This window comes from Sinohyriopsis cumingii, chromosome 17 (assembly GCF_028554795.1).
Source record: "Sinohyriopsis cumingii isolate HCF-2022 chromosome 17, ASM2855479v2, whole genome shotgun sequence".
In the NCBI taxonomy this organism is placed as follows: Eukaryota; Metazoa; Mollusca; class Bivalvia; order Unionida; family Unionidae; genus Sinohyriopsis; species Sinohyriopsis cumingii.
In genome coordinates, this window is record NC_142977.1 from 41,405,294 (window position 1) to 41,432,877 (window position 27,584).

Below are 27,584 nucleotides of genomic sequence, written 5' to 3' on the forward strand. Positions count from 1 at the left end.
AAGGTTGCGACCTATATATATCCAAACACCTGCTCTTTAAAAGAAAGTTTTGCGAGTATATTTCAAAGCTATGAGGTGCAACGTTGATTTTCAACAAATACTTCAGGCTATGCCGAAAAGACAAAAGTGGCACGCTTTCTATAGCTTGGGTTTCAAACATTATACATTTCAAAAGACATAAATTTAACAATAAAAATGAAATAAGCGTAGAGAGGTTATTCTTTCTGGTGTGACACATTTATACGCCTGATATTTCTCATTGTATACACTATGGAAACGTTAACACATAACAAGGGCACATGAAAACATAATATAACTTGGGATTTAATTATGAATTCTACATTGTTTTCTTTAATTTATCATGGACAATGTTTTTAACAGAACTTTGAGTATACTTTGCTCACCATGTAGATACAGAGGCTAATTTCGTTCATAGATTTGTCATCTTGTTCATTTGCTGTCAGTTGCTCATTACACAATGTCTCATGGAATGGACAGAGAATGTGTTCTATTCTAATAATGAGGACGAGTGTAATACTCACTCTGCTAACATCGCTCTTTGTACATGCCGGTAAGTTGTGAAAATTATCTTCCTATTCGATACCTAATTTTATTATTTTCGATCTCTCTCCAACCCCCCAACCCCCCCCATCTAACCATTAATACCATATATCTTTCAACTTATCTCCCCTTCGGATAAATATATACCAGTAAGGGCTAGAACATCTAAATTTCTAAATGAATTTTTAAAAATCTTTATATATTTTTAAAGAAATGAGCATGCACATTTATATAAAAAAATCACGAAGAAACGATGTTGGGGGATATTTCATTTATTCCGTTCGTGTGTTCGTTCGTTCGTTAAACCCACGATTTCATAGACCCTATTTCACTAACAGTAATCAAAATTGTTATATGGATACATATGAACCAAAGTAACAAAACTACATCATCAAAATATTTCAGTGGTCTCCAGATGTCATACAAATATCCGGGGATTTTCATCTATCAATTCCGATAGGACCTAATTTACTTGGACATTATTTATTTACGCACACTGTTGAAATTGGTAAATGGACCTCAAACAAAATATACAACCATAAGGTCAGTGCGATATAATATTAACACTTTAATAACTTTTCAATATTAAGTTACACATTTGTTACATCCTGAATGTTCTGGACCCTATTTTGTTTTTGCTATTTTCGTTGTTGGTGTTGGTGGTGCTGTTTTTTATTATTATTACTATTATTATTATTATTACCAGATGGTGCCTGTTCCTTCCCTAGCGCATTACAAGGCACATGGACAAGCAGCAACTACGGGGCTTTTACTATTGGATCTAATTACCTCTATATGACAAAAGTAATCATAACTGGGAGTACCGGCACGAATTTTACGTGCGTTTTGAACTCCGAAAACTTCTATGTTGTGCAGTAAGTGTTTCTCTATCAAATGCCTTATATTGATATTTAGACATTTCCCTCTAGGTTACGTTTTGTAGGAAAAATTTTTAGAAGTAATTGGATACAATTAGAAGTACTTGGATACAATTAGAAGTAATTGGATACAGATTTCTGATGATACTTGCCATATTTATTTTAAAACACATATCCTTAATAAAAACATTCTATTTGGAAACAAATGATTATTTTACTGCTATTGATCCGCCCCAAAGCAAAGACGTCCTTACATTGACAAATGGACATACAAATTGTACAATATAAAAATACATTCATTTGGATTAGCTGAAACAAATATACAAAATAATGTGCATATGTAAGACTAACTAGTTATAGAGTAATATGTTGCATGAACACGCACACACACACGAACGAACACACAAGCCTTCACACTTTCTACTGTCAAGCCGGGATCTGATTTATAACATAACAACGTTTATAGGGGTTTCACGGTTAGTATCTCCCCTTGAAAACACCAGAGGGCATATCGGTGCAACTCACTTCCGGATAGTTCAGTCAATTAAGATGGCAGATGTAGATCAAGAAAATGTGACAGACCGCTCACATTATGTAAGCAGGATCGATATCTCACTATCTTTAAAAGGAATTCTATCAATATTTGATCAATTATTTTTACATCTTTTTTTCTTCACTAACTTGCGCTGCTCACAACTTTCAAATAAATATTCTCTGCCCATTTCAGAACTTCATTATCTTTTCATTACAATCTTATGCTCTAGTTTGTATTATTTGATTCTGCGAAAGTTTATCGCTGCGTAAAAAGGTCTTGCAAGTTATCTCGCTTGAAGAATAATGATAATATGTTTATTTTGTACAGCTTCAATCAAAGCAGTTAATGGAGGATGAACGACAACGAGAAAAATATTCTAACTTCTTAAGGTTTTTATTATTATTGATTTAGACTGTTGCTTTTCTATTAATGTTCATTATATTTTTCATGAAACAACTTGAGTTTTTTTCTTCAAAATGCACAAATGTCAACTACACTTGAACAGACAGGCGCACGTACGAGTCTCCTTGATGATTATTTTAATTTTATTTCTTTGAACAGTTGGAAATTTCAGAGTATACAATTTAGAGAAATATCGATGTTAGACACACTATGCATGTATAGGACATTTGTGGCTCTCACCTATCTGCCTGTCTGTCTGTATGTATAACTGTCTTCTTTTATCTGGTGCATGGGTATGTATATCCTCGAATGAATGTGTTCGCGTACGTATATTACATAAACATACTTCTGGTTAAAAACGAGTATAAAATGAGACTAAGTTAGAAAGAGTGACTGATAGATAAAGACAATAAATATGAATATTTGTGAGTATCCATTTATTATTGACATGTAGAGTATGTTCTTACAAGCAGTCTCTTTTTTAAATCACATGTTTGCAATTTTACATCCGGTCAAGTGTATCAATATTGATTTAAAAGGCTAACCTTAGTAATATGACGGAATCTGTGAAATAAATGGATATTTAAGACTTACATATTTGATGCAAGGAAAGTTAAACAGAATTAAACTTATTTTAAGCGGGCTGTTCTAGATGAAGTTGCTGGCGGCAATCAGAAATGTTGTCTAATGACCCCAGCAAATTTGAGAGTTATTACGTGTCAGCATAAGCAAAGAAAAATCATGCTGAAAGTTATTGCATGTACCGTCCTATATTTGATGTTTCAAAAGTCAAAAAGAAAATTAAAAAAAACAAAAAAACAAAAACGTCATTAGGCATGTTCTTTAATCTGAATATTGTACGATATTTATGATAGCTAATGTAATTATTACTCTGCTAAGTTCCTCTGAATACATTAAAATACTGTGTTCCATTAAAAAAAAACTTTCTAGTTTAAAATATTCAGCATTACAAATCAGCTGACGTATTGAATTCGTGTTATAATTTTCTTATCGAACTTGTGTTATAACTTTCTTAACTCATATTATAAACGAACTATTACCTTGCGAAAGTAACTGAGAAAGAAGGATATATCAACATATGAAAAATGCAAATTGTTAAGATTGTTTTCGTTAAAGTTATATAACCAAAATTGTGCAGTAAATGTTTAAAATCGGAAAGCAGCGTGAAATGTTCCTACAACTGTATCTGAAATTATGGATAATGAATCTTAATTATCAGGTATGGACAGTGTATTTAATTTAATTATTATCTGATATCATTTAAGTATGGAAAGTAAATATTATTTAATTATCTGATATAATGTAAGTATGGACACCGAATCTAATTATCTGATTTAATGTCTATAATTATTCTTCAGGTATGAACAAAAGATGTTTGTCATATATAATTGATTCATCGGTTTAACCATAATGATCTACAGCTAAGATACCTTCCTTTGTTGACTTTATGTTTCGCTAACCATGTGTAGAACGGTTAACTATCCGGAACTGGACTTTTTTGTGGGCATGCGCATTGGACCTAAGGGAGATAATTTTAGGCGCTACGATCAGTAACTCCGTTGCAACCATGAAACCCGTATAGTGTTTTGCTAGTTAAGTTATAATGCTGGTTAACGGATGGTCTGCAAAAAGGCTTAAAGCATGTTTAAAGGTCACCATGACATCATTACTGACTTGGTTACTTTGATGTCGCTAGTGGCTGATCTGGCCAATTTGCGCTTTGAACTGTATGTTGCACATTTACAGGAGCTGCCTCCGGGGTTGTTTGGTCAATAAAAGACGCCCTGTTGTTATAAGAATTGTGTTACTTGCGCACTTGCACAGCTTGTGCAATTCTCCTTAGTTCAAAGTCTGTAGCCCCAGGAATGAGACTGCGCCAGAGAGAGCAATCCAGTGCAAGAGCTTCTCATGACTCGGGTACAAAGTTAAAGTGCTACAAGGATAACTTAAGGGAGTTTGACGCCTTCTTTCTGACAAATGAGATTGCTTTCCCTCCTTCGGCCTACCTCAGGCGATGTTATTTAGTAATCGCTCTTCCGACATCTTGTTGACTTGACCGCGCATCTCATTCGTGATTTCATTAGCAGAATGTGGATGCTTGGGATGCCCGCCCGTGTGAGAACCTCAGTGTATTGGATCATATCAGCCATCCTCTCCTTATCAGTTATTGATATTAAGTCTGATCCTACACTTTGTTAGTTTTCTGACAATGGCTGTTATTACTTTTGGAATTTGGACGATGTGGCAGTGTATAGCCGAGATCGGCGAATGTGTCCAGTACCAGGAGGGTTTGGTCATTTACTGTGATGGTATGCTATACATAAAGCTTATATGGTGCAGTTTGGTGATCACATCTGACTATTTATTGCTGACCGCGAGACCGAAACTGTCACAAGCTGAAGAGAAATCGTTTGTATTCTGATGCATACAATAATCAGATTTGAATAGACTACTGCAACTTCTTTTTCACCGTAGTCTTTTCAGTTTGAAGAGTTCGTCCATCAGTCCGGTATCTGATGTTGATCCTAGTGTAATTGTTACAGAAGACATCAGTAAGCAAGGCAGAAAATATGATGTTAAAGAGGGTTGGGGCCATCACATAGTCTTTCTTGACTCAATTAGTGACTGAGAACTGGTCAGATTACGTATAGTCGACCACGGCACAAGCGAGGATGCCATCGTGGATTTCCAAACCTGATGAATGTTCTAAGAGCATCCAACTTTTGCCTTGATTTTCCAGAGACCCACACACACGACAGACTCTATTAAAGGCATTTGTCAGGTCGACAAATATCATGTAAATTTTGTATTTCTGTTTCTGGCATTTCTCCTTGATTTGACGAGCTTCAAGCATCATGTCTGTGGTCTCACTTTATTTCTCGAAGTCACTTTGACTCTCAGGCAGAAACCCTTGTTCGACATGATATACAAGGCGATTTCTGTCAGCGTTAGAGAATCTCTCAGTTAACATTGCTCAGTTCTCGAGATGTTGTTGATGTCTGCCTTCCTAGATGATGAAGTGCTGTCTTGTAAATATCTTATTCAGTAGTCCTTTTATAAGAGCATCGTTCTTATCAAACCAGTTTTGATGTTTACGTGTCTTGAGATCCAAGGTTTTGGATGCAACTTTTTACGCGGAGTCTCTGAAAGATGCCCAGTTTTCTTCAATATTTTCAGAGTTCATACCAATTGTTTCTTGTGGACTGCACATTTCTTAGTCAAATTCTTCTTTACCATGCTCCTGTTTCAATTTGAGACATTTAGTACGTTTTGGCACATATTTCCGTTGTGGTCATCCGCTATCTGATTCTGGATATTGAGCTTTTGGAGACCATGAGCTTGTGGTCAGTCCAGCATTCTGCACTTTCCATTGTCTTCGCATTTCAGACATTCTGCCTGTCTCTACTCCTGACGAGATACCACTGCTTGGTATGTGGGTGCATCTATGAGGTCTTGTTGCGGTTTGTCATGCGGATGAATGTTGTTGAATGGGAGGTTGTTTTCAACGCAGTTCCTCATGCGAATTCCGGTGCTGTAGCATATGTGTGTGTGTGTGTCTGTGTGTGTGATATTTAACGTAGCTTTAACAATGTTTCAGTCATATCGCTACGATGCCTGCAGTGTAGCACTTTATAGTGATGTCTAGCACTGGGGAATCATGCCGCAGACATGTAGCATGTTGTCCCACCCAGTCACATTATCCTGACAACAGGCCGACCAGTCCTAACACTAACCTCTTAATGCTGAGCACCAAGCGAGGAAGCTGTTATTACTAATTTTGTAAGTCTTTGGTAAGTCTTTGGGATCATGATGCCACAGTGGTAGACATCACTATAAACTGCCACACTGCAGACATCGTAACGATATGACTGAGTAATTGTGAAAGCTACGTTAAAAATCCAAATCACACACACACACACACACACACACACACACACTACAGCACCGGAATTCTAATGAGGAACTGCGCTGAAAACAACTTCCTGTAGCATGTGCCAAAGGTATTTGTTTCCCATGACAGTTGTCGATTTTCGGTGATCTGTACCAACTCGTGCATTGAAATGAGTAAGGATGATGAACTTGTCTGCCTTCGGTACTTAGCGATAAAATACTCCAGATCTTCAAAAATGTTGTTTTTAATCTCATCTGAGTTGGTGTCTGCATAGGCACTGATGATAGATATGTCTTTTTTCAGACGATCGGTGTCTCATCTGCATTGGTCTGACATTCATGCCATTTATGAGATTTTCGAGCTTGCTGGCTACATGGCAAACCCAACACCAGCTTCCCTCTGCTTTTATTCTGAGAACCCAGAAGAAGGATTAATCGGCTTCTGCTTAGGTGAATTTTCCTTCTTCATTTAAGTGAGGCTTTCTGGATGCTAAATATGGGCAGTTTGCTACAACCAGAGCTGTTCTTCTTTGTCTATCTGCTGAGGCACGGTCCATTTTCGTATGCACACTCTAGACAACGATGATCAGTTGTATCATCCTTGTCTAGTCTGATGTTCGACCGTTAATGTGGGATTCCAGTCACCCGATGTCTGCTGACGAGGGCTAGTGTGCAGCAGGCAAGGTTTAGGGCGACAAAATTCAAACGGATGATCTGTCACTTTGTCCTGTTTTACTATATGACACGTACAAACTAAAACTTGTATAATTTTTCTATCTTTCCTCTAAGAAAATTTGATGATTAGCTAACAAGAAATTTATTTTGTAATTAGTGTGCGTGATTACCTCTGAGTTAAGTGAGTCGTCAGTTATAATTCGCCGTCATGTTATGTGTTTGCCAGTATGGTCGTTTCTAGAGATGAACACCGATATTATTTAAACAAGTGTATTTATATTAAATGCAGTAGCTATTTATAGAATAATTATTTACCAAAAGCTGATTTTCTTATTGACTATTTTCACCAAATCAATGCAGCGTATATGTCCAGAAGATATCCTCTTCAAATTCCGATCAGCAGCAGTTATGAATTCTACGGTGTTTATTGAACTTACTTTCTGTATTCTTCTATAATCGTATTAAATGTGATTTTAAAGCACATAATGAATTTCACCCTGCCTGTAATAATGCTAGGCTCTCATTAAAACAACCGTGGATGAAAAAAATTGATGGTTAATATCATTCCACCTTGAGCTGTCTTTCACGAGATAATCGTTTACATAAAGTATTAAATTCCATCTACATACCTAATGGCTTTACTTCACCACTTTTTCATTGCTTTTTTAATTCACATATTTATTGTCCATGTCTATTTTAATTCATTTGTATCGATTTTTTAAGATAGTTTTACATAATCTCACATGTTTCTTTAAACTAAATACTAACGTTATTATTTTCAGATCAATTCAGGCATTTGTGCCATTCACAGGGGCTACCACATACTACCAAGCTTATATATGCTTTGATATGAGGGCTGTTACGTCATACTCCTACTATTATTATCAACAGTCGGGTAAGTTGCATTCATGGCACATGAAATAACGGGTCCTCGGCGTCTTTCAAACGTTTTCAGTGCCTAATTATCATTTAGTGGGTGTATTTATGACGAATTTGTATGGAATTCTTTTAACCTCCGTCCGTCATAGACAATGAAAATGCACTGACGTCACACACATTTATGAAACTAAGGTCCCAATTTATTTTTTGCGTCACATTTACCCGGAAATAGCTAAGATAACCCTTTTGGCATTAAATGTTTACCCATGTAGTTCAACATGCACAGATACAATATATGAAACTGTACTTTTTAATTAAAATCGAAATTCAAGGTTTATTTAATTTACAATTTGGTGGAATTTTGATGTTGTTTGTTGGTTCCCGGTGGAATACTGATGTTGTTTATTGGTTTCCTGTGGAGTATCGATATTGTTTGTTGGTTCCCTGTGAATCATTGATGTTGCTTGTGGGTTCTCTGTGGAGTATTGATGTTGTTTATTGGTTTCCTGTGAGCATTGATCTTGTTTATTTGTTCCATGCGGAGCATTGATGTTATTTCATTGTTCCATGCGGAGTATTGCTGTTGTTTATTAGTTCGCTGTGGAGTATTGATATTTTTTAATGATTCAGAGTGGAGTATTGATGTTACCTATTGGTGATTGACGTGAACCAGGATCGCGACGTAGCTACATAACAGGCAAAAATGATCCCATTATTGAAAGGTTCAGCTATGAATGATATCTTTGTAGAAGTTGTAATACAAAGACTTGTCTGTGTGTCGCACACTTAACTTAGCAAAGCTTTTCCAAAACAGATTTAGCAAGGTAGCTTTACTCTGCCATTGCCCTAAATGTAGATTTGATTTGACGTTTTGACTGAAGCTTGCAGTCTTTCGTTTGTCTTTCTTTTTCATTTAAAATTTGTACAAAAGGAAGAATCATAAAATACAATGGCCGACAGTTTCTTATTGCTATTATTGATTTTTGCTATCAACTGTAATTGTTCATCAGAATTCTCTTTTGTAAACTGTAAATACTGTCTTAAATTTAATATCTGCGTTCAACAACTTCGGTATTTATTTTTGTCGATTGATAGAAAAAGGAAAATGATATGATAGACTTCTCTAGGAGAATGTCTAGTGCATTCACAGAGAAAATAAGAAGTGATAGAATTCTCTAAGAGAATCTATAGTGCTTTGACGGATAAATTAAGGTGATGTGATATAAAAATCTGTTTTAATTGCTATTTTCTATCGTCACTACTACTTACTCTGGAAAACAAATAATTCCCACCATTTTAAATTCTGAAGCATTTTGTTTTGTTTTGTACTTTATAAATCAGCACATTCTGTAACCATGTAAGCTCTGTTAGCAGAGGATCGTGCTTGTATGGGCTGCGAATTCGTTATCCGAGCAGTCCAGCTAGGGTTGGCTGTCTCGATGCCATGATAAATCAAAAGATACTGAAAGTACCTTTAAAGACAACAACAACCCCCTAAAAACAACCAACATAAACGTTCATTTGGTTAATCGCCAGAGAGTAAATAAATTTTGGCTATAATTTCTTATCGTAGTTTCCTTCCATAATCTAAGCAGGGAAGGCAAATGTTTCTTATGCTTTTCTGATCGCAATTTGCTTCTATAACTTAAACGGAGAAGGCAGATGCTTGTAATGCCTTTGTAATCGCAATTTATTTCCATAATCTAACAGATAAGGAAACTGGATTTAACGGCGAGAGAATAGTTGCTTTGGCGAACGGCACAACTGTGACCTCGACCTCACAAGTATGCAAGACGACCGTGGATGTATCGGAGTATCACACTCTAGTCAAAAGTGGTGAGTGCATATTTAAAGATGAGACACTGTCTGATTTAGACAGACCAAGTAAAGACTAGTTTATAGCTATCACCATTTCCCATTGCCATTTACTTTCTTTAAAAAGACTTTTAGGACAGAGGAGTAACAAGATGAGAAGTTACATTGCCCTTGACATACATTATGTGCAGGATTCTAAATCGAACGTGTTGCAAAGTAAGAAGAAAATGAACTAACTTGGGGCTTTACTTGCAGAATCTGGAGGATCGGTAAACACAAGTCTTATTTCTCAGTTGTGAAGTTTTGAATCAGCAGCAGAATTTATTCACTAGAATTCTTCATTATCATGAAGACTAAAGTTTTACTACCGTAATATTGATCGTAAGAGGTTTTGTACAAATTAGAATGATGAATCACAGAGAGTGATCAAAGCGCAAAAGAATCCTGGCGGATTGTGTCTCTCCATATTATTAACATCTTACTTGCTGTACTTCCTTGCAGTTCAAGAGACGTCAAAGTCTTGCCATATTTGACGCTTATCCCATCGTTACTGTGCTGAACATGTCACCCAATCATTTAGCATATTAATTTCTTTTACTTTTTCAAAGTTAACGACAACACAGGTAGCGCTCTGTCAAATTCGTCCCATTCATTCGGAATTTTACATATGCATCTGATCTTCATTTAAATTTGTCTTACAGGTGCTGGATACTCAGCCTTGGTGACCTGCCCGGATGTAATGCTGGGAAATTACAACTACAAGTATACAGATACCACCGGTTCATACTGTACTAATACTACAGTAATGGATGTCTGTTCCAATAAGTCTGTTATAACTTTCAACTACACCCAGTGTTCTCAAAGAATTGCATACTCAGGTAGGTCAATTTAGCAATTAATTATAATTAACGTAGTGGAACATGTGCCCAAGACGTTCGGACGTTGTATCGAATGGAGTCTAATATTGAAGATGTATCAGGCGCATACACTTTGATCACAATTTTTCAAAGACAGTTAAAGCGCTCAATATCTTGACATTTTTCTGCCCCTCAATGAGCTTGAGCGTATATATACTTTTTCTTATAATTTAGTGAAAATCGTTAATCGTTGCACAACTAATATAGACACACATAATCTAAACGACGCAACTATTCGTGTCAGGTGACCATTGAAAGAAAGAAAAACTGAAAAATCCAGAAACCACAATGATCATTCATGACCAGTCTTCGGTCATTGTATGTGCAGTTTTATTTTGTACTGCGATATTCAGGCCTCAGTGTTTACTGTACATGTTTAATTCGGGTCATTTTGGACATGTTCTAGTCGGTTTTGGAAAACAGTTTAGTTTTGTCTGGTATCGGATGTTATGGCTCAAGTAGGATCATAGTTTGCATAACATACCTCATTAATGACAAGAAGCAGCCTAATTACTAAAGTTGAATATGTTGGTGTTTTAATTCAGTATGCTTTTCGTTTCATGCGAGACACAGAGTTTAAGCTGCAATTAATGTAAATGGCACAATTAACCAGTTTTGTATGCAAATCTACAATATTCACGGCTACACAGATCTAGATATATTTCATCCAATAAATACCGACATAATTTAAGCCATAATTTGCAATAATTTCGTCAACACATAATGTACGAACAAAAAGGACCTTTCCATTATTAGTTCTGATTTGTTAGAACCTTGCCCAGTGAGAAAAAACTTTGTGTTATAAATATTCGTTATAGCCTGTAGAGAGCCGAAGGCAGCTATAAGCCAATTTTACTAAAAATGCTTGCTCCACGAGGCAGTGCGCATGGACTAACCTAGGCCCAAAAATCATCCCTTCATCCGTGATGATACTGATTTTCGGGTGAGGGGCTGATATCACATATTCATTAAAAGCTGCAATTATCTGCATGCAAATTACGCTGCACACATCGATGTATATTGTATGCACTTACCTGTATTTCTCGTGGCTGTGCAGCTACTGTCAGCTGAAGGGTTCTTTTGGTGACATGTAGATTATATTTCCTGAGCAAATCATATGTTTGGTGACTTGTAAATCCACCTGGAATAGCACAACCATCTGTCCTGTGGCCATTTTGAATTTCGCGTTTGATATGGCTGTTACCAATTACCGGTATGTGTCTAAACTGTACGTGGGTTTGTTTTGGAATGATTTGCATACAACAAAATTGCATATTTTAATAAACAGGTGACATCAGACACACAATATCGTCCATCAGTATCAACACAGATTTGTGGGGTTGGTTTATCGGACTAGGACTAACCTTATACTCTCTCTTATGGACGAAAGTTTTTTTTTATACAGCATTCATTTGATTTGAAATCTTAAGTATAAGCATTTCAACGTCCTAAACATTATACATAATAATGGAAACATCAAGTGATAGCAATATTTTGTGGCTAATAAGTGAGTGACACACCACCTCAACAAATGCTTCCTGTTTTTGTCTGACACGATCGTATATTATAGGTAAATATGTTTTCATTATGTCTATTTTATCGGCTTACGGACCATTGCTGTTGTTCGCAAATACGAGAAAATGCAGTGTTTACTTGCTCAATTGACAGTTCAACTTCGATTAGATTTCAGTCAATAAATAAAATAAATTTTAAACATTTTTTATTTCGAGTATTTATCACGCACTCTGCGATTCATGTGAACCAAACAAAAAAGGAAAACGTGGAAAGGTTTATGAGTTTGTTTCCTTTCTCGTTTCTATGGGAAACGTTCATATGAACACATTTTATATCATATCATAATATATTATAAACATTGAATATATAGCAACTTTAAAGTCACACATTTCACTCCTTAATGTATCCTACCTCAATACTTTTCGTGAAGCAAAATTACAATAGATGATAACACTAGTGAGTATGGCGCAGATCAACATAAACAATCGTCGTCAGTCGTACCAGACACGAACGATTCCCAGCAGTCAGTATAAAGCAATCACATCCGCCCTACTGGACACGATTGTTACTTACCTATCGTTACAGGGGAAATAAATATTTGTCATAATCATATGATGCATTGGAGATAACACGTGCCAGCCAGTAGGCTAGTAAGAGCTTTTATATTATTGACAAATGACTAAAGTTTTCATTGGCTGATACGTCTCTAATGTTTAAAATCGATTGGAGGGTAACATGTCTTATGGATAAACATTAACTGTTCACTGACATGAGGCTGTGTTTGTACCGAAGGATAAAATATAAACTTTAGCTCTATCTTGCGGTGAAACAGGATTTCGAGTCATCAAGAGTCATCAAATGCTTTGTCTTTGAAAAAATAACCCCACCTAAAACGATTGAACTAAAAGATAAACATTCGATGCTCACTAGAAGAATCAATATTATTCGATCCGTTCTGTAGTGTGCAAAAATCTGTAGTATTTATGAGAGAAATCATTTATACAAATATTGTTAATTTTGTTATTAATATTTAAGTATCAAATTTTACTTTTGACACAAGTACTTTGAATAACCTTTACTCAAAAATGGAACACGTATTTGTTATGTCGCTCTGGCCAGAATCAGGTTTTGGTAGATGCATATAATCTATGTTAGACAAAATTACTTTGAGTCCTTTCGACTATAATTAAGTGCCAGTGTCATTTGTTACCTTGATTTATTTTCTCGCTATTCCTACAATACTGCAATACCATGATTCGTTATACTGCTATTTTATTCAGGAGAAACTACACAATATTTCTTTTCTTTCGCGGCATTATTTGTGTCTCTCCCGGCTTATGCAAGAGATAGTCGATGTCTTCATATTTTATTCTAGTGCGATGACGATGACAATGAATTATTATTATTATTATTGCAGCTAGTGGTATTATTGGTTGTATAATTACCTTATCCAGTAGCTCTACCACCTATGTGACAACATACAACTTTGACACGAGTGTGGACGGCTCGACAACTTACAGATTTACATGTTGGGTATGACACACACACACATACACACACCCACACACACACCGAGGATAATGATAATACTCAATCAATTTCCAAAGAATTATTCAAGCCAGTCGATGATGAAACTAATAAGCTTGACTTAATTTGAATACATTTTTGAAATTTTGGATCAAAAATCGATGCAGACTTTAATCTTTGCAAAGTAATATGGGATTTGTTCATTGTAGGATCTGAGTCTGTATCTCAAGTTTTGATTATGTTGAGAGTTGATGCTTTGTGTTAATCATGTATCACTTTGATGAATATTTGTTTTACGAGCCGTAGCATGCATACAATTCAAAATTACTAGCAAATTAGTCATGCTACATTTCAATATTTAGTTGAGCACAATTTCAAGATTCAGCTAGTCCTTGCTATTATTTCTTATGAATGTGTCATAAAACAAAAATTACATTCGGATGACGTGAAATGTAAGATTATTACTTGTGTAACATCAACAATTTTACTACAGTATAACATGGAAATTAAGAGATAGGTGTTACATGCAGGAAATATCATATCAAGGACTCCATCACACGAATCGTAATTAAACACCTTTCGCCAACCCACATTACTTATTCGGCATCACTTTCTGATAGTGACGTTCAATACCCTACTTAAAAACATGTGATATTTTAGTTTGTAATTTTGAAAACGTCATCTCAGCTAGGTGTCAAATACGAATCGTGGAAAAGTCAGCATCTTGAGTCTGTATGGGCAACGTAAAGTATTTTAGGAATACAGGCAATGAGTCTAATCTAATCCTTGGTTTTAGCTATGTTTATATCTACATACATTAAATAAATATAAGTTTTAGAGAAAGAATGAACTGAGAAATCCATATTATTATTGTTTTTAATTCCACTGGACCATTTATTTTATGACTCAAAAATATATAAGTAAATATTTTGGTTCTAATGTTTGCTTAGTAGATATCATACTTTCCGCGTATAACAGTAACATAATTAATCCAAATAACTGAGGCACATAATAATTCCTATTGATAAAATTGAATTTTTCTCTATGATTATTATAAAATCCTAAACTTGTTTAGGATTTCTGAAATGTTTTACTTGGTATGCATTTGAATATAGAAACTGATAGTTGAATATATGTGTTCAAACAGGCGATGGCATACAATGGAAGTAACGTAATAGCGAGCATAAAACCCACTGATTGTGATAATCAACAGAGTCCCACAACGCTTCCTACAGGAGGCGCTATAGTTGCGATGACACCCTATTGTAAGTCTCTCTCTCTCTCTCTCTCTCTCTCAGCCAAGGCTGGAAAAACTACTGATTGCTTAATGTTTGACTTCTCTGTATATGTAAGGAATAAAGAATGCACATAAAGCAAACCATTTTCTGTCTAATATCGAAACCATCTATGATTTTTTGAAAAGAAGTCTTAAAAGACAAATTAATGAAGTCTTACATATCTAACAAAATTGCTTTATTACCTAAGAATGCATCGATACTAAAGTAAATCGAAGCATTGCATTATTTATTAATGTGGGCAGAAAAGATGACCGCTGTCTGTATATAATTCCAAATCTCAGTTTAAAAAAGCGTTGCATGTCATTATTCGTTTTTCATTAACTCCCCAAACATTCTTCTAAGATGGAGTTATGTTATGTTAATTGTTTGTCATTATTATATCTTTATCTGAGCAATACAATTGCCAGATATGTAATATTAAAATTATCTTTCCCTCCGTTTTCAGATACATGTAAGTGCGCCTTAGAAATCTGTGGTTGAGTTAGCAGTGAGGAATCTCAGGACAGGTTTCTTTTAAAGAGTTTAATACGACTTTTCGTTAGCTCGATAAAGTTTTCTCAAAATTAATTTTATCGTCATTGTCTTGAAGGGATCTTAGAAATAAAGCTTCCTTCCAAGATTTATCACTCCTTCCTTGAACACACAAGGGTAAGTAGTCGACCGACTCTATGTTATGGTCATTTCCATAACCCGAAATTCACATAGGATGTATAAAAAAGGCAACCTTTATGAGAAAAGGTGGTGATTTAAGAATGGAGACATTTCGAATTTTTTCCTGTAACACTGGGAAATACCTCAGGTATTCCGATCAGCTTGACAACCCTTCAATATTCTGACTGATTCCTAGTAAGCAATCTTGCAATAGATGTTATGATTATAGTCACCTATGCATGGTGTATGGTATCCTTAGCCTTCTGGTTTCAGCCACCACATAGAAGACTTCAGACTAATACCTGAGCTGATAAGAGTCCCTAGTAACATATGATCTACAATCGACAAATATATATATATATATATATATATATATATATATATATATATATATATATATATATATATATATATATATATATATATATATAATACTAATCATATGGCAAATAACAGTCCTTTCAAGTGCACTGGATCCTGCAAGGGATCACGTGGGTCAGGGATTGATTAAGATAAATGCGTTGTCAGTTTATTGCATATATATATATATATATATATATATATATATATATATATATATATATATATATAAATTTAGCATCATACTATATCCGATATAAACAATCAATTTTTGGGTCATAAATATGAATATTAGCAAGTCATGAGAATCTCAGTGACCTAGGTATATTTATAGTTACATCTTATACGACTCAAAACTTTGCTTCCGACAATTAAGAGAGAAATCTTGTAATTTAAAAGTATGAGGTGCATATGGAAGATTTCATGCTTTTGATTCATTTCACATGGAGTTTTAAAACGTTTTGTTTTATTGTGTACGTTGGATGCTTTTGATTCATTTCACATGGAGTTTTAAAACGTTTTGTTTTATTGTGTACGTTGGATGCTATTAGAATTTCTGGCCTGGCAGATATGACAAAAGAATTTACAACGTGGCCAGTTTGGGCTGACAAAAGAGATAGATATTATCATAAGATAAAACAGACGATCTAAATAACGTTCAGATTTCATGGAAAATATCTAATATTCAGAGTGCAGTTGAATATTTCCTTCGAAGAATTGTCTCATATTCAATTTAAGAAGATACAGCTAGATTTGAAGGGATTTTTTTTTTATATATATACTTAACAGGTGTCCCGACGACGTCTACAAAGTCTAAGACAGATTATACAGGGCTCATTGTGGGACTTGTTCTGGGTTTTATCATCCTTATCATCATTATCATCCTCATAATCTACTTCTGTTGTTGCTGGTGGCCACCTAGGAGGAGGAATAAGCTAATCAGAGCAAAGAAACAGTTGGAAGTTGGTGAGACAGATTTTAAAAAAATATTTTCTATATTCAGTTTGTATTTTTGTTTTACATACAATGCGTAGGATAAAACAGTATAAAATGTAACAATTACGAGAAGAGCAATAACAGCTACGGATACTGTAATAATAATAATAATAATAATAAGTAATGATAACAATTATTCTAGTAAATTTAATAATTCACCGTAGTATGATTGCCAGCGTCGAAGATAAAATCAGTATGTCATATTAAGCAAGACACATAACAAAACTACTAAAGCTGCAAATGATTATGGTGTTGATTATAATCATCACCGTCATTGTCGTTATCATCATCATCACCATAATCATCATCATCATCATCATCATTAGTGTTACCACAGTCATGTTAGCACGATCATTGTTAGCAGCAACACCGTAATATCATCATCAAAAACATCGTCATTTTCATTATCATATTGTTCCTGCGAGGAGATACAGAATAATAGTTTCAATAATAAAAGATAATTTTGTTATATATTTATCTCATCTATTGTGTTGATGGGTGGCAGATGGTCTAAAGCGCTCATCATTGCCGATCACTGCCATCTCACCTCTGTCGCGTGGATTCGATACTCGGGCTAGACCAATGTAGGTATATGAGAAAGCAGCCAGTAGCTCCCCTTGGTCGGGGGTGGGTGGGTATTATCGGGATTTTTTCCCCGATTCTTCTTCTACCCAATATATTGTCCAACTTGTGTAGCCTGTCTTGAGCTGAGAAATGGCTTTAAACTCAAAACAACTATTGCTACGATTTCTTTGTTTGTACAGAGGATCATCCAATGGCGGAGAAGTCACTGGAACTTGATGCCCCTATTTCCTTAGATCCTGTCCCAGACTCAAAGGCAAAGCCTAATAAGGCCAAAGGAAAGAAAGGTATTCCTCTGTTTCTATTTATATGCAGTTGATAATAATAATTACTGTCTTTAATAAATACTAAATCCGTGGCATACGATTTTAGATCTAACTGATGAAAATCCAAGATCTTTCCCATAATCAACCTTTTGAATTCGTTGACAACAAACCTTTTTCATGTTAAAAAGCAGCCGTATGTCTTGTTTGCATGTTTGGATCTGTGTTTGATCGTCCGACAACTATAAACTACATTATTTCCATTGCCTGTAGAACATATTGAATAAAGATGGATTATTTACAAGTGTTGCTTGAGTCCAAAAGAGCCAAAGAACTTTATAGATTGCATTCTTAATTATACCGTCAGCACAAGATACTGATACCATAGCATATGCATCCTGTTAATGGTTGAATGGTTGACCAAAGTGCTGTTCCTGTGACAGTTTTGTAGATATTAAAACATCGCTATTGCGAAGATCTCAAAGGCAAGCGAGATAATTCAAGATTTGAGGCGGATTCTTAAATGCGCTTATCATCTCTTTTGTTGATACTCCAAACATCAACATTCTTTTTCTTCAGGACAAAATGGAATTCCCGATCCCATGAGAGAAACCTCAATGATGCTGAATTTGAAAGAACGAACATGGATTTTGGGAGAGAAGCAGATGGCTAATGGAAAGCATATTCCAAATGGAATAGCAAATGGAGGCCCCATCCGTCATGGTGGCTTAACTGTAGCTGACTTGGAGACAGGATCAGTTATTGGTCCCAGTTTGGAAGAAGCTGTACTATCCTCTAGAAGTAACGCCGAGGTTAGACTTAAATTTAGATCTAGCACTTACAAAGGGTACAAATAAGAGGTAAAGTCTGGTACAAGAAACCTTTTCATTTGCATTTATTAAGCCACAAAAGATAGTCTGGTTTCATTTTAGTGGATATTACCCATGATTCTTATGCATTCAATGTACAGTAATTTGCCGTCCGCATGAAGTTTGCTGTGTTTTGTTTTTGAGTGGTAATGGAGGGCTGATTTGGCTGTGTTTCCTCCATCCACCAAAAGTTTCCATCGCCATATTTGCTTCTTTGTTTTTTTTTTCCAGATTGACGAAATTTGCATTTTTGAACATTGTTTTTGCATACAAAACATTGTTTTATAAACTGGAATAAACCCCTCCAAAATATAACAATTCTACATCGAAATACGATTAAATAAATCATTGTTCGTCCTGTATAATTTTCTGGGCCTTTTAAATTGAGGTTTTGAATGTATGGCTACGGTTTTATAGAATAAAATTTATATCCTGGCTGTATTTAGATGCTTTACTTGTTTAAGTTTAAAACCTATCTATCTCTATGATAATATAATTCTTAAAAATTATTTCTTATGTGCTTACTTTATGTTACACTAAAGTTACTTTTGTAACAGTTTCAGTTTTCGTGAGGAAAGATAATTCACATATTTTTGCTTAAAACCGTGGAAGGAATGACTGCATACAACCGAAAGGATATTGTATTTTTCGCATTAAAATTAGGGCAGAAGTCAAATGTACCTTATAATGTGACTTTCAGATGACATTAGCCTCTTATCGGGATTATTTTCCGACTTTGAATAGGAAATTAACAGACAAACCATGTTCATTTTCTTCAGCACGTAGAATTGCACCATATTTGTCGATTTGTCAGGTGTGAACTGCTATTGTTTTCCTATAAATCGAGAGAAATCAAAGTGCTGATAATACTCTAGCTGAAACATTTTTTTGCAACTGGCATAACATATTTACTACTGATTATACAAGTAAATATACGAGTCATCATTGGGAGAAAACTTAATTCTAGAAATGAAAAGGAAGATGAGTATCAAGGAATTATCGAGTCATTTGCGTGATTCTGTAGTCCAAGTTATAATAAATGAGACAACACTGGCAGGTACTTGCAGTCTATTTCAGGAGACACCATCAAATTCATTGTTTCGCATATCAGCCTGTCACGATGTCGGCATCTTGGACAGGAATGTATCCACTACATCAATGTCATATCACTGAGTGAGTTTCCGGAAATCTCGACTTATGAGTTTAATGTCATTACCTTTTGCCTGATCTTCAATTGTAATACATTGCATACATCAACACACAAAAATAATGCAACATCTGGGGTTGGCATTCCGCCTTCGTGCTCCGATGAAGATCACATCAATAATATGCCAATATTAGCCTTTATCTATCGTGTTAGTATTTTCTTTATGATACAAAAAGATCAGTACAAATACTGTTGATTGCTAAAAGTTGTGACCAACATACTCAAGGGCAGAAAACTCCATATCTATACCACCAAATATCATCTGCTGCCTTTTAATATTCAAATAAACGGGCATAGCGACTGAGACCAAATGAACCGTAAGAATTTCAGGGTTTCATAGGGCCAAGAAAGGATTGTGCATGGTATATATCTCGCTCACCACTCTGCTTGATTATGTACATTCACCATTTTTATTTTAAGTAGATGCAAGAAAGTATAATTTATCTTAACATTTTGAACAACGAATGTTGAAAATGAGAGACGAAGGTAAGTTGTTTAAAGTCTATCGAGTTTGCTTTTAATCATTATTATAGCTACCCGTATACATCATTTCTTTTATCGGTGACATAAATTTAAAATGTATATTCGTTGACTTAAAACACTTTGAAAATCGCACTTCTGCTGCTATTAAATCTAATATCACATTTCACCTATGACAGAGATAAATCATTGTTTTCACGGAGGATATCCCAATTATTATAAATCATTAATAAACTTAAAATATAAAAATGGAGAGAGAAATTATGTTTCCATTTGGCATTCATATAAATATAAGATTTGAATTAGAACAGGAGTTGTAGTAACTATAGAGCAATGTTACGCCTTACTACAACATCTAACCTTGTTCAGTAAAGCTTTGACTTATAGCCCTGTGGTATGGTGACGCCTACTATTCGTTTGATCTAAAGGTTAAATTAACTGCTAGCAGCTTCATTTGACTATTAAGATTCAACGGGTGATATCTTGGAGTTTCCAACCATCTTGTTAGGTTAATCATAGTTTACAATAACTCGCTGAATATTAAACATGAAGAAAAGGGTTACACCACGCCATATAAAATTTCAGCAACGCATTCAACTAAAATCTTCATAAAATGCCAATCTAACAGACGTTTCATAATTTATGATTTTTTCTATTACGTATCCCAGATACTTTGTCATCACTAATGATGAGAAGTAATGAAGGACCTAATAGTAATCACTCTTCTTCATTCTTTCTCACGTGTCCATGCCTACAAGTCTTCAGTAATTTCATAACATTTAAAAATAACAGAAAAGAAAGTGAACAATTTTTTTTTATTACAAACAAACTAATCTGTATCTTAAAGAAAATAAACGATTTTTTATTACAAACTAATCTGTGAAAAGAGACAGCAAGGTAAAAATAGTTGAGTTGATGGTATTTTTGTTTTGCTTCTTCAAATAGGCGAGATGCTAGTACTTTTGCTGTACACCACATATGATACAGTTTTCTCCAGACACCACTGAGTATAAAATAGGTTTCACCTTGTTTGTTAGGATAATACGTATCTACAATTTCTAATAGTTGATATAATTTGCTCTAAATCTGGAATTGTTGATATTTTAATGAACAGTCAAAAAAAAAGATGAAATATCATACCGCACATTTTCTATCACAGGAAATTCAAACAACCGCGAGGGCGAACTGGGATTTCATGCTTTCGACTTGTTCTAGAATGTGGTCATACCGGATATCAAACATTACGAGAGATAATGATATAGATAATTTACAACAATGTAACTCCTCCTTAAATTTAATGCTTAACTCGATGTACTAAATTCTACGAGAAAAACTGATTTTTAATCTTCAGAAAATATTCGAAAAAGAGATGAAAAATGTACTGTTTGAAGATATTATCTAAAACGGAGCTTTAAGCATCATACTCATCTGATGAAACATCTACAAACAATGACGTTGTATGTCTATAAAGTACGTGGTTTTAGAGACTTCTTCATCACATAGTCTCTTGACTAGTATTATTATGACAAACAGTCTCTGACGGATATCGAGAATGACAGTATGAACTTAATTTACGGATCCCTGCCATTTCATATAGGGCATATTTCTTTCACTGTCAACATGCAACTAAAGTTAATTTGCAATGTATTAAACTCCGTATTGTGGTTTGTATTATACAGTCAAACAATACAATTAATTTGATTTTAATATTTCAGTTTAAAACATCAGCAAAAGGGAGCAAGGCAGAAGAAGAAATAACCCGGTCCATCACATCCATTGCATTTACCACGATCAGCAAGGGTAATGCAAGAAAAGCTTCGGGGTCTAAATTTGCTCGCGGAAAGACATCCATTGGCCCCATGACGGTGATAGAGGCAGATGAAAGTGAGTACCCTAGTATGCAATTCCTAAAAGTTTTACATACACCACCTATCCTGTTTACACTCTTTAGTTGATTATGATATCTTAATCAGTCAACGTTGTTTATGATTTCTTTCTGATTGCAGATTATAGACATAGGGCATTTCGAGTTTCTATAATATATACAATGTTAAGAGATAAGATGATAAGCATTTGTCCTAACTTCACATCTTGAAGAACAGGGAGCTGAAGTTTATTTTGCCATTTGACCTTTCTGGCTGTATTGACCCTGCAAGCAGTTCGAAGCCCACCAAAAATACCACACAGCAGGTTATGAAGGAACAAAAACTCTCCTGTTCTGAGCGGTCTGCGAGTCTTTGAGAAAACTTTCATAGCGTTTATAATCACACGAATATATTAAGAGCTTTTAGGATTCTTCCGTCTGCTTACATTTGGCATATTTATGCCAGATTACGTCAAGTTTGAATCTAAAATGGCAACTGTTTTGAGAAATTAGGTTACATTTATCCATTATCTATTCATTGCACCTATCGCCACGTTTTACTTTTCATAAAGATTATGTTTATATAATAAATCTATCATATTCAAAATAAATCAAAACATTGGTAATTCACACTTATAAAAAGCACGGAACTAAATTCCCAATTCTACCGTAATTAAAAGATTGACTAAGGTGATTTGTGATCTGTCTTTTCATAGTACTACGTATTTGTTCAAAGTCCACTTGCTAAGTAGCTATATACTAGAATATATACTTATCGCTTTAAAAGAGAAAAACGAAACAATTTACATTTTCGCCCTATTTATATTGGTTATCTTTCCACGCCTTGTTCATGAGAGTTAAATGTTAAATCAGTCCTGTTATTCCTCAAATATATTTCGTCTCAGTCGGCAATTAGACGTTTCTGTGAAAGAGAAACGTCCCAAATACCACTATAATTTGTTGTTTTATTACAGAACTATTTTAATACACACATGACAAGTATATTGGAAATAGACTGGTGTGACAAGATGACTGAATGTACAAAATTTCGGAGCTGGTTTGAATTTATTTTATTGACAAAATATGATACATTGGGATAGGGCTTAATTTTAAGCAACCTAGTTAACCCTCTCCCTTCATGATGCAAAGATTTCAATATATTTTGGTTTGACAACAGTGTAATAAAAAAACAGTACTGGACAATAATGAGAGAGAGAGAGAGAGAGGGGGGGGGGTATGTGGTCGGCACAGGGACAACATTTAAGTTTCAAATACATTATTGAAATAGTCTAGCATGATTTACATATTTCGCTACTAGTAAAATGTTATATTTTTCCTTTGCATCGCACTTTCCCCAAAGCAATAAATCTTAGCTAACAGATGGAAATGGGACTGAGAGAAACGTTGCACATTGTCTCATTTCGTTGCTTGCTACACTATAGTAGTAGAGAACAAGAAGAAATTTAGTGTAGTTTCTATCCAGAAACAAAAAGGACTGTCAACAAACTGAAGATCAGCTTTTAATGGTGTTACATTATGACACAATCTAGTATGAATAATATCGAAGGCTTCAATGACTGCAAATATGTACTTTACTGTATTTTATATTTGAACATATTTACTTTTTCAAAGCCCAATACAAATGCTACATCGAGATAAATGGACAACGGTAACAAAGATTGCAGTGTATATCAGAAATATAGCTAGCTAGCTGGATAAATAGATTTACACTTAAATATATCGAACTATACAATAATTGTTTCTTGTAACAAACACAGGGTCTATGACTGAATTTGTAGCTGCGGAATCCGGCACAACAAGTAAGCCAAAGAAAAAGGCTCCACAGCTTACACGTGGAAAAACAGTAACTACATTGTCCAAAGCCAAATCTGTATATTCTTCGCAAAGCAAAGGTACGTGTATTATACGTACAATTGAAACATTTTGTTCTAATTTGCGCTATTTGTGCCGTAATAACACTACTAATGAATACTAATCCCAACTTGCAATTCAACGTTTTCTTTGTCCGCCTTTGATGCATTCCTTATACATTGCGATTCATTGTCGATTGATGTCATCAGACAAACATTTCTAGTGTTCGAAAATGATTGTTCATTTGTACGCTTTCTCATCATTTCCAGTCTTTATAACCTTTTACGTTATGTTTAAACTAACTGAAATACTTTGAGCAATAAGTGTTAGCCACCAAGGCCTAAATCAGTACGTGTTTCATCAAAGGAAGAGTTACAGACAAAAATATTAGAAATGTGGACAGTAACATGCTGGCAACAATGCTATATTCGCAGAGGAACGTGTTTAACATAATTACCCTTGTTAAGTCGCAAAGTAGACTGTTTATCATGCATATCTACAATCTTCTTTTGTTAGATCGTTTTTATAGTGATTCAGCTCTAAGAGTAAAATAAGCCAGTTCAAAGATTTCAAGGTACTGGAACAAAATGAAGGCAGATAAATATTCTGTATGATATTAACCACTTTCTGTCACTAATAAATATTTGTGAATGTTGTTCTTAACAAGCATGCATTAACACGTGTTGTGTTGAATTGGATGGACCTAACCAATGAAACTGACATAAGGTATATTTTTGTTTAGGGTAGAGAATATTTTCATCAAAGTTTGCCTTTTAAAAATTATTGTGTATTCTAGAAGTGTGCATGGTGTGCAATGGTGTGCACAAAATTAGTTATTTAAATTATATCAGCACACTTACAGCAATTATATCAATAATATTTATATACAATGGTAAAGTGTACTACTATGTATGTAGGTGGGAAATACTTCAAACATAATTACCCATCTTAAACATTTTCTACAAATCTGTCTAAATATAACCTTTCCACGTGACAACAACGGAACCTTATGTCAAGCAGTTACCGAGAAAATTCGTTTCTCGTGTGATTTTTAATACAATTTCGAATCGTGTTGATCAAGAGTTCAACGCTTACTCTACATTGGCTTTTTGTCAAAGCTGGATTAATAACAAACTCTGTAAAATGACCCCTTCAGTTGACACTATCCGTAATTCGTATAAAGTTTTTGTAGGAATGATTTGTGTACAACAGCGTAAAGAAACAATTTGTTTTGTGATGGAATGCGTGCTTCTTTAACTCTTTCAACAAAGTCGCAAATATGCTGATTTTAACGTTTCCCCATGCTCTCTCAGTTACGACGTTTAAAAAAGTAGACTTGTATCATGTATATAAACGCCATCAAGCCGCGTTAACCAAAATAACACGAAATAAAAAATCTACCTTTAAATTCTATCTCGAATTCGATTTTATCTTACAGTTCCTCCATTCAATCTGAAACGGTCCCTGTCGAGTGTAAGCAGGAGATCGGCAAAATCGCCAACTAAAATCAAACGAAAACTCAGAACTGTTAAGAAGAAAGAACATCCCCTTAGTGAACGGTCCTTACATAGTATATCCATAGAAGCTCCCAAAACTATAGACATATCCTTACCGAGTTATTCTGAGAGAGCACAACCAAGTGTTTCTGAGAAAACACAACATTCTGTTGCACGGCCACCATCAAAAGCAAGCAATAAAGACCTCCCTTCCGTAGAACGTTCGATATCCAGTCTAAGCAACTACTTCAGAAATTCCAGGTCGGAGTTGGCGAATAAACGGGTTATATTGAATCGACTAGACCTAGGCGTTTAGATGGACATAAGGTACAATTTATGTGGATTAGGGATGATATCACCTTAATGTTTATTGCCTTTCTAATCATTGTAGATTCTAAAACTGCATGTGATATGCACTTGTGAGCACAAAACTAACTGTTTCACACATATCATTTTTGATCTCATAAAAATATATTTATAGTCTTATTATCACACTAACTTCAATAAATCATCGTTCTATTCACAGTACAATAAAAACTCGCACATCGTTATTAGATTTCTTCTTTAGACGTCAATCCATTTTATGGAAGACAAATGAAATAATCGAAATTCTCTGTATGTTACACAGTTGCTTAAATAAATAAATAAATTTAGCATAATTGCATTATAAATTGTTTTGATTTTCCAACTGGATCTTATTATTTATGTCTTTGAAAGTCAGTAATTTTTTCCTACAAATTATCAAACTCACAAGTCTGTACATTTTAGGATTTTCACATATACATCTTATGATTCTTTGAAATAAAATGTGCTCTTTTACCGGATGCATCAGGTGAGTGGAAGGAGGATAGAGAAGAGTCGCCAGATTCTGGTCTTGAAAGAGATAATTCCAGCACAACTGATGATACAATTAGGATCACGTCTCCCAAGAAAAAGTCTAAAAAGAAAGACCCAACTGTGAGGCATAAGTTCTTCCAATCCAAAGGACCGTTCGAACCTGTGAAGCACGACCCCGTTGGAGAGCGCCTTCATAAGGAGCATACGAGGTCCTCTGTGATAAAAATGAACAACAATTTCGCAGCTTCGCACTTCTCTACAACAACCCCATGGCACTAAAGGGTTCTTAATTCATAAATGTTGCAAGATTTTGCTTGTAAATAATATAATCACGATTACAAGTATAGCCAACAAAAATATTGGCATTATAATCATTGTGTTTTGTTGATTGCTTCTTTTGTTCTTGTTGTTTTTGTTACATCTGAATTATTATTATCGTTATCATTGTTATTATTATTATTATTATTATTAGGTTTTGATTGTATGAAACATACCTTACGCTAAACATTTAGAGACCATTGTAGATTAAAAGTCATATATTTCTTCCTAACCAAACCATGTGTATTAGGGGACAAATACGACCGGTAATAATACTTTATTGTAACAATATGGTTCGTTTAACATGCAGGAATTGTGTTTACTTCACGGATCGTGAAGGATAAGAAAAATATCAAAATACTTTAAAATACTGCCACAGATATTCACTGAGACAATTTTAACTATAGGTGCTGCAATAGACCAAGTGATGATATTTGAACGTATTCAGTCGTCACAGGTACATGTATATATTCAATTGTATGCAATCTATTATTAGAATAATTGACTTCGTTACGGATGAATTTTTTTTTTCGCCCAAAATTACAATGCAATCGCTTCCATAGAGTCCTAAAATCAAGGGGACATTTGTTTTCGTTTTATTTTTAAATAAACGTCTACAGTATTCTGCATCCTTAAGCAATGCGAAAGAAAACTTAAACCTCATTATGATTTTAAACGTAATATGTCATCGCAATATATATATATATATATATATATATATATATATATATATATATATATATATATATATATATATATGATGAAGGACAACTTTTCTTGAGGATGATCTGAAAACTATGTATCAGCTGCAAATCGGATACATGCTTTCCGAAGTCTCGATGTCAAGGAGGTAACAACGGTAGAATAAGGAGCAA

General features: G+C 34.6%; 1 protein-coding gene across 1 annotated transcript; it reads left to right on the top strand.

Moving 5' to 3' along the window:
- The first annotated feature begins 329 nt into the window (after positions 1-329).
- Positions 330-26,760, top strand: LOC149778489 (uncharacterized). Its single transcript, XM_089938344.1, has 13 exons — positions 330-571; positions 1,268-1,436; positions 7,746-7,858; positions 9,553-9,678; positions 10,359-10,535; positions 13,507-13,622; positions 14,764-14,881; positions 16,715-16,891; positions 17,686-17,790; positions 18,346-18,578; positions 22,038-22,206; positions 23,965-24,099; positions 26,387-26,760. The coding sequence occupies exons 1-13, from the start codon at positions 502-504 to the stop codon at positions 26,668-26,670; spliced, it is 1,992 nt and encodes a 663-aa protein (XP_089794470.1). The 5' UTR covers positions 330-501; the 3' UTR covers positions 26,671-26,760.
- Positions 26,761-27,584: the final 824 nt, after the last annotated feature.

What these genes read in the sequence shown, in the direction of transcription:
- LOC149778489 (XM_089938344.1), top strand. Translation starts at nt 502, where the DNA reads ATGTGTTCTATTCTAATAATGAGGACGAGTGTAATACTCACTCTGCTA. An exon ending in TAAGGCCAAAGGAAAGAAAG is followed by an intron (nt 17,791 to 18,345) that starts GTATTCCTCTGT and finishes CTTTTTCTTCAG; the next exon opens with GACAAAATGGAATTCCCGAT. An exon ending in ATATTCTTCGCAAAGCAAAG is followed by an intron (nt 24,100 to 26,386) that starts GTACGTGTATTA and finishes CGGATGCATCAG; the next exon opens with GTGAGTGGAAGGAGGATAGA.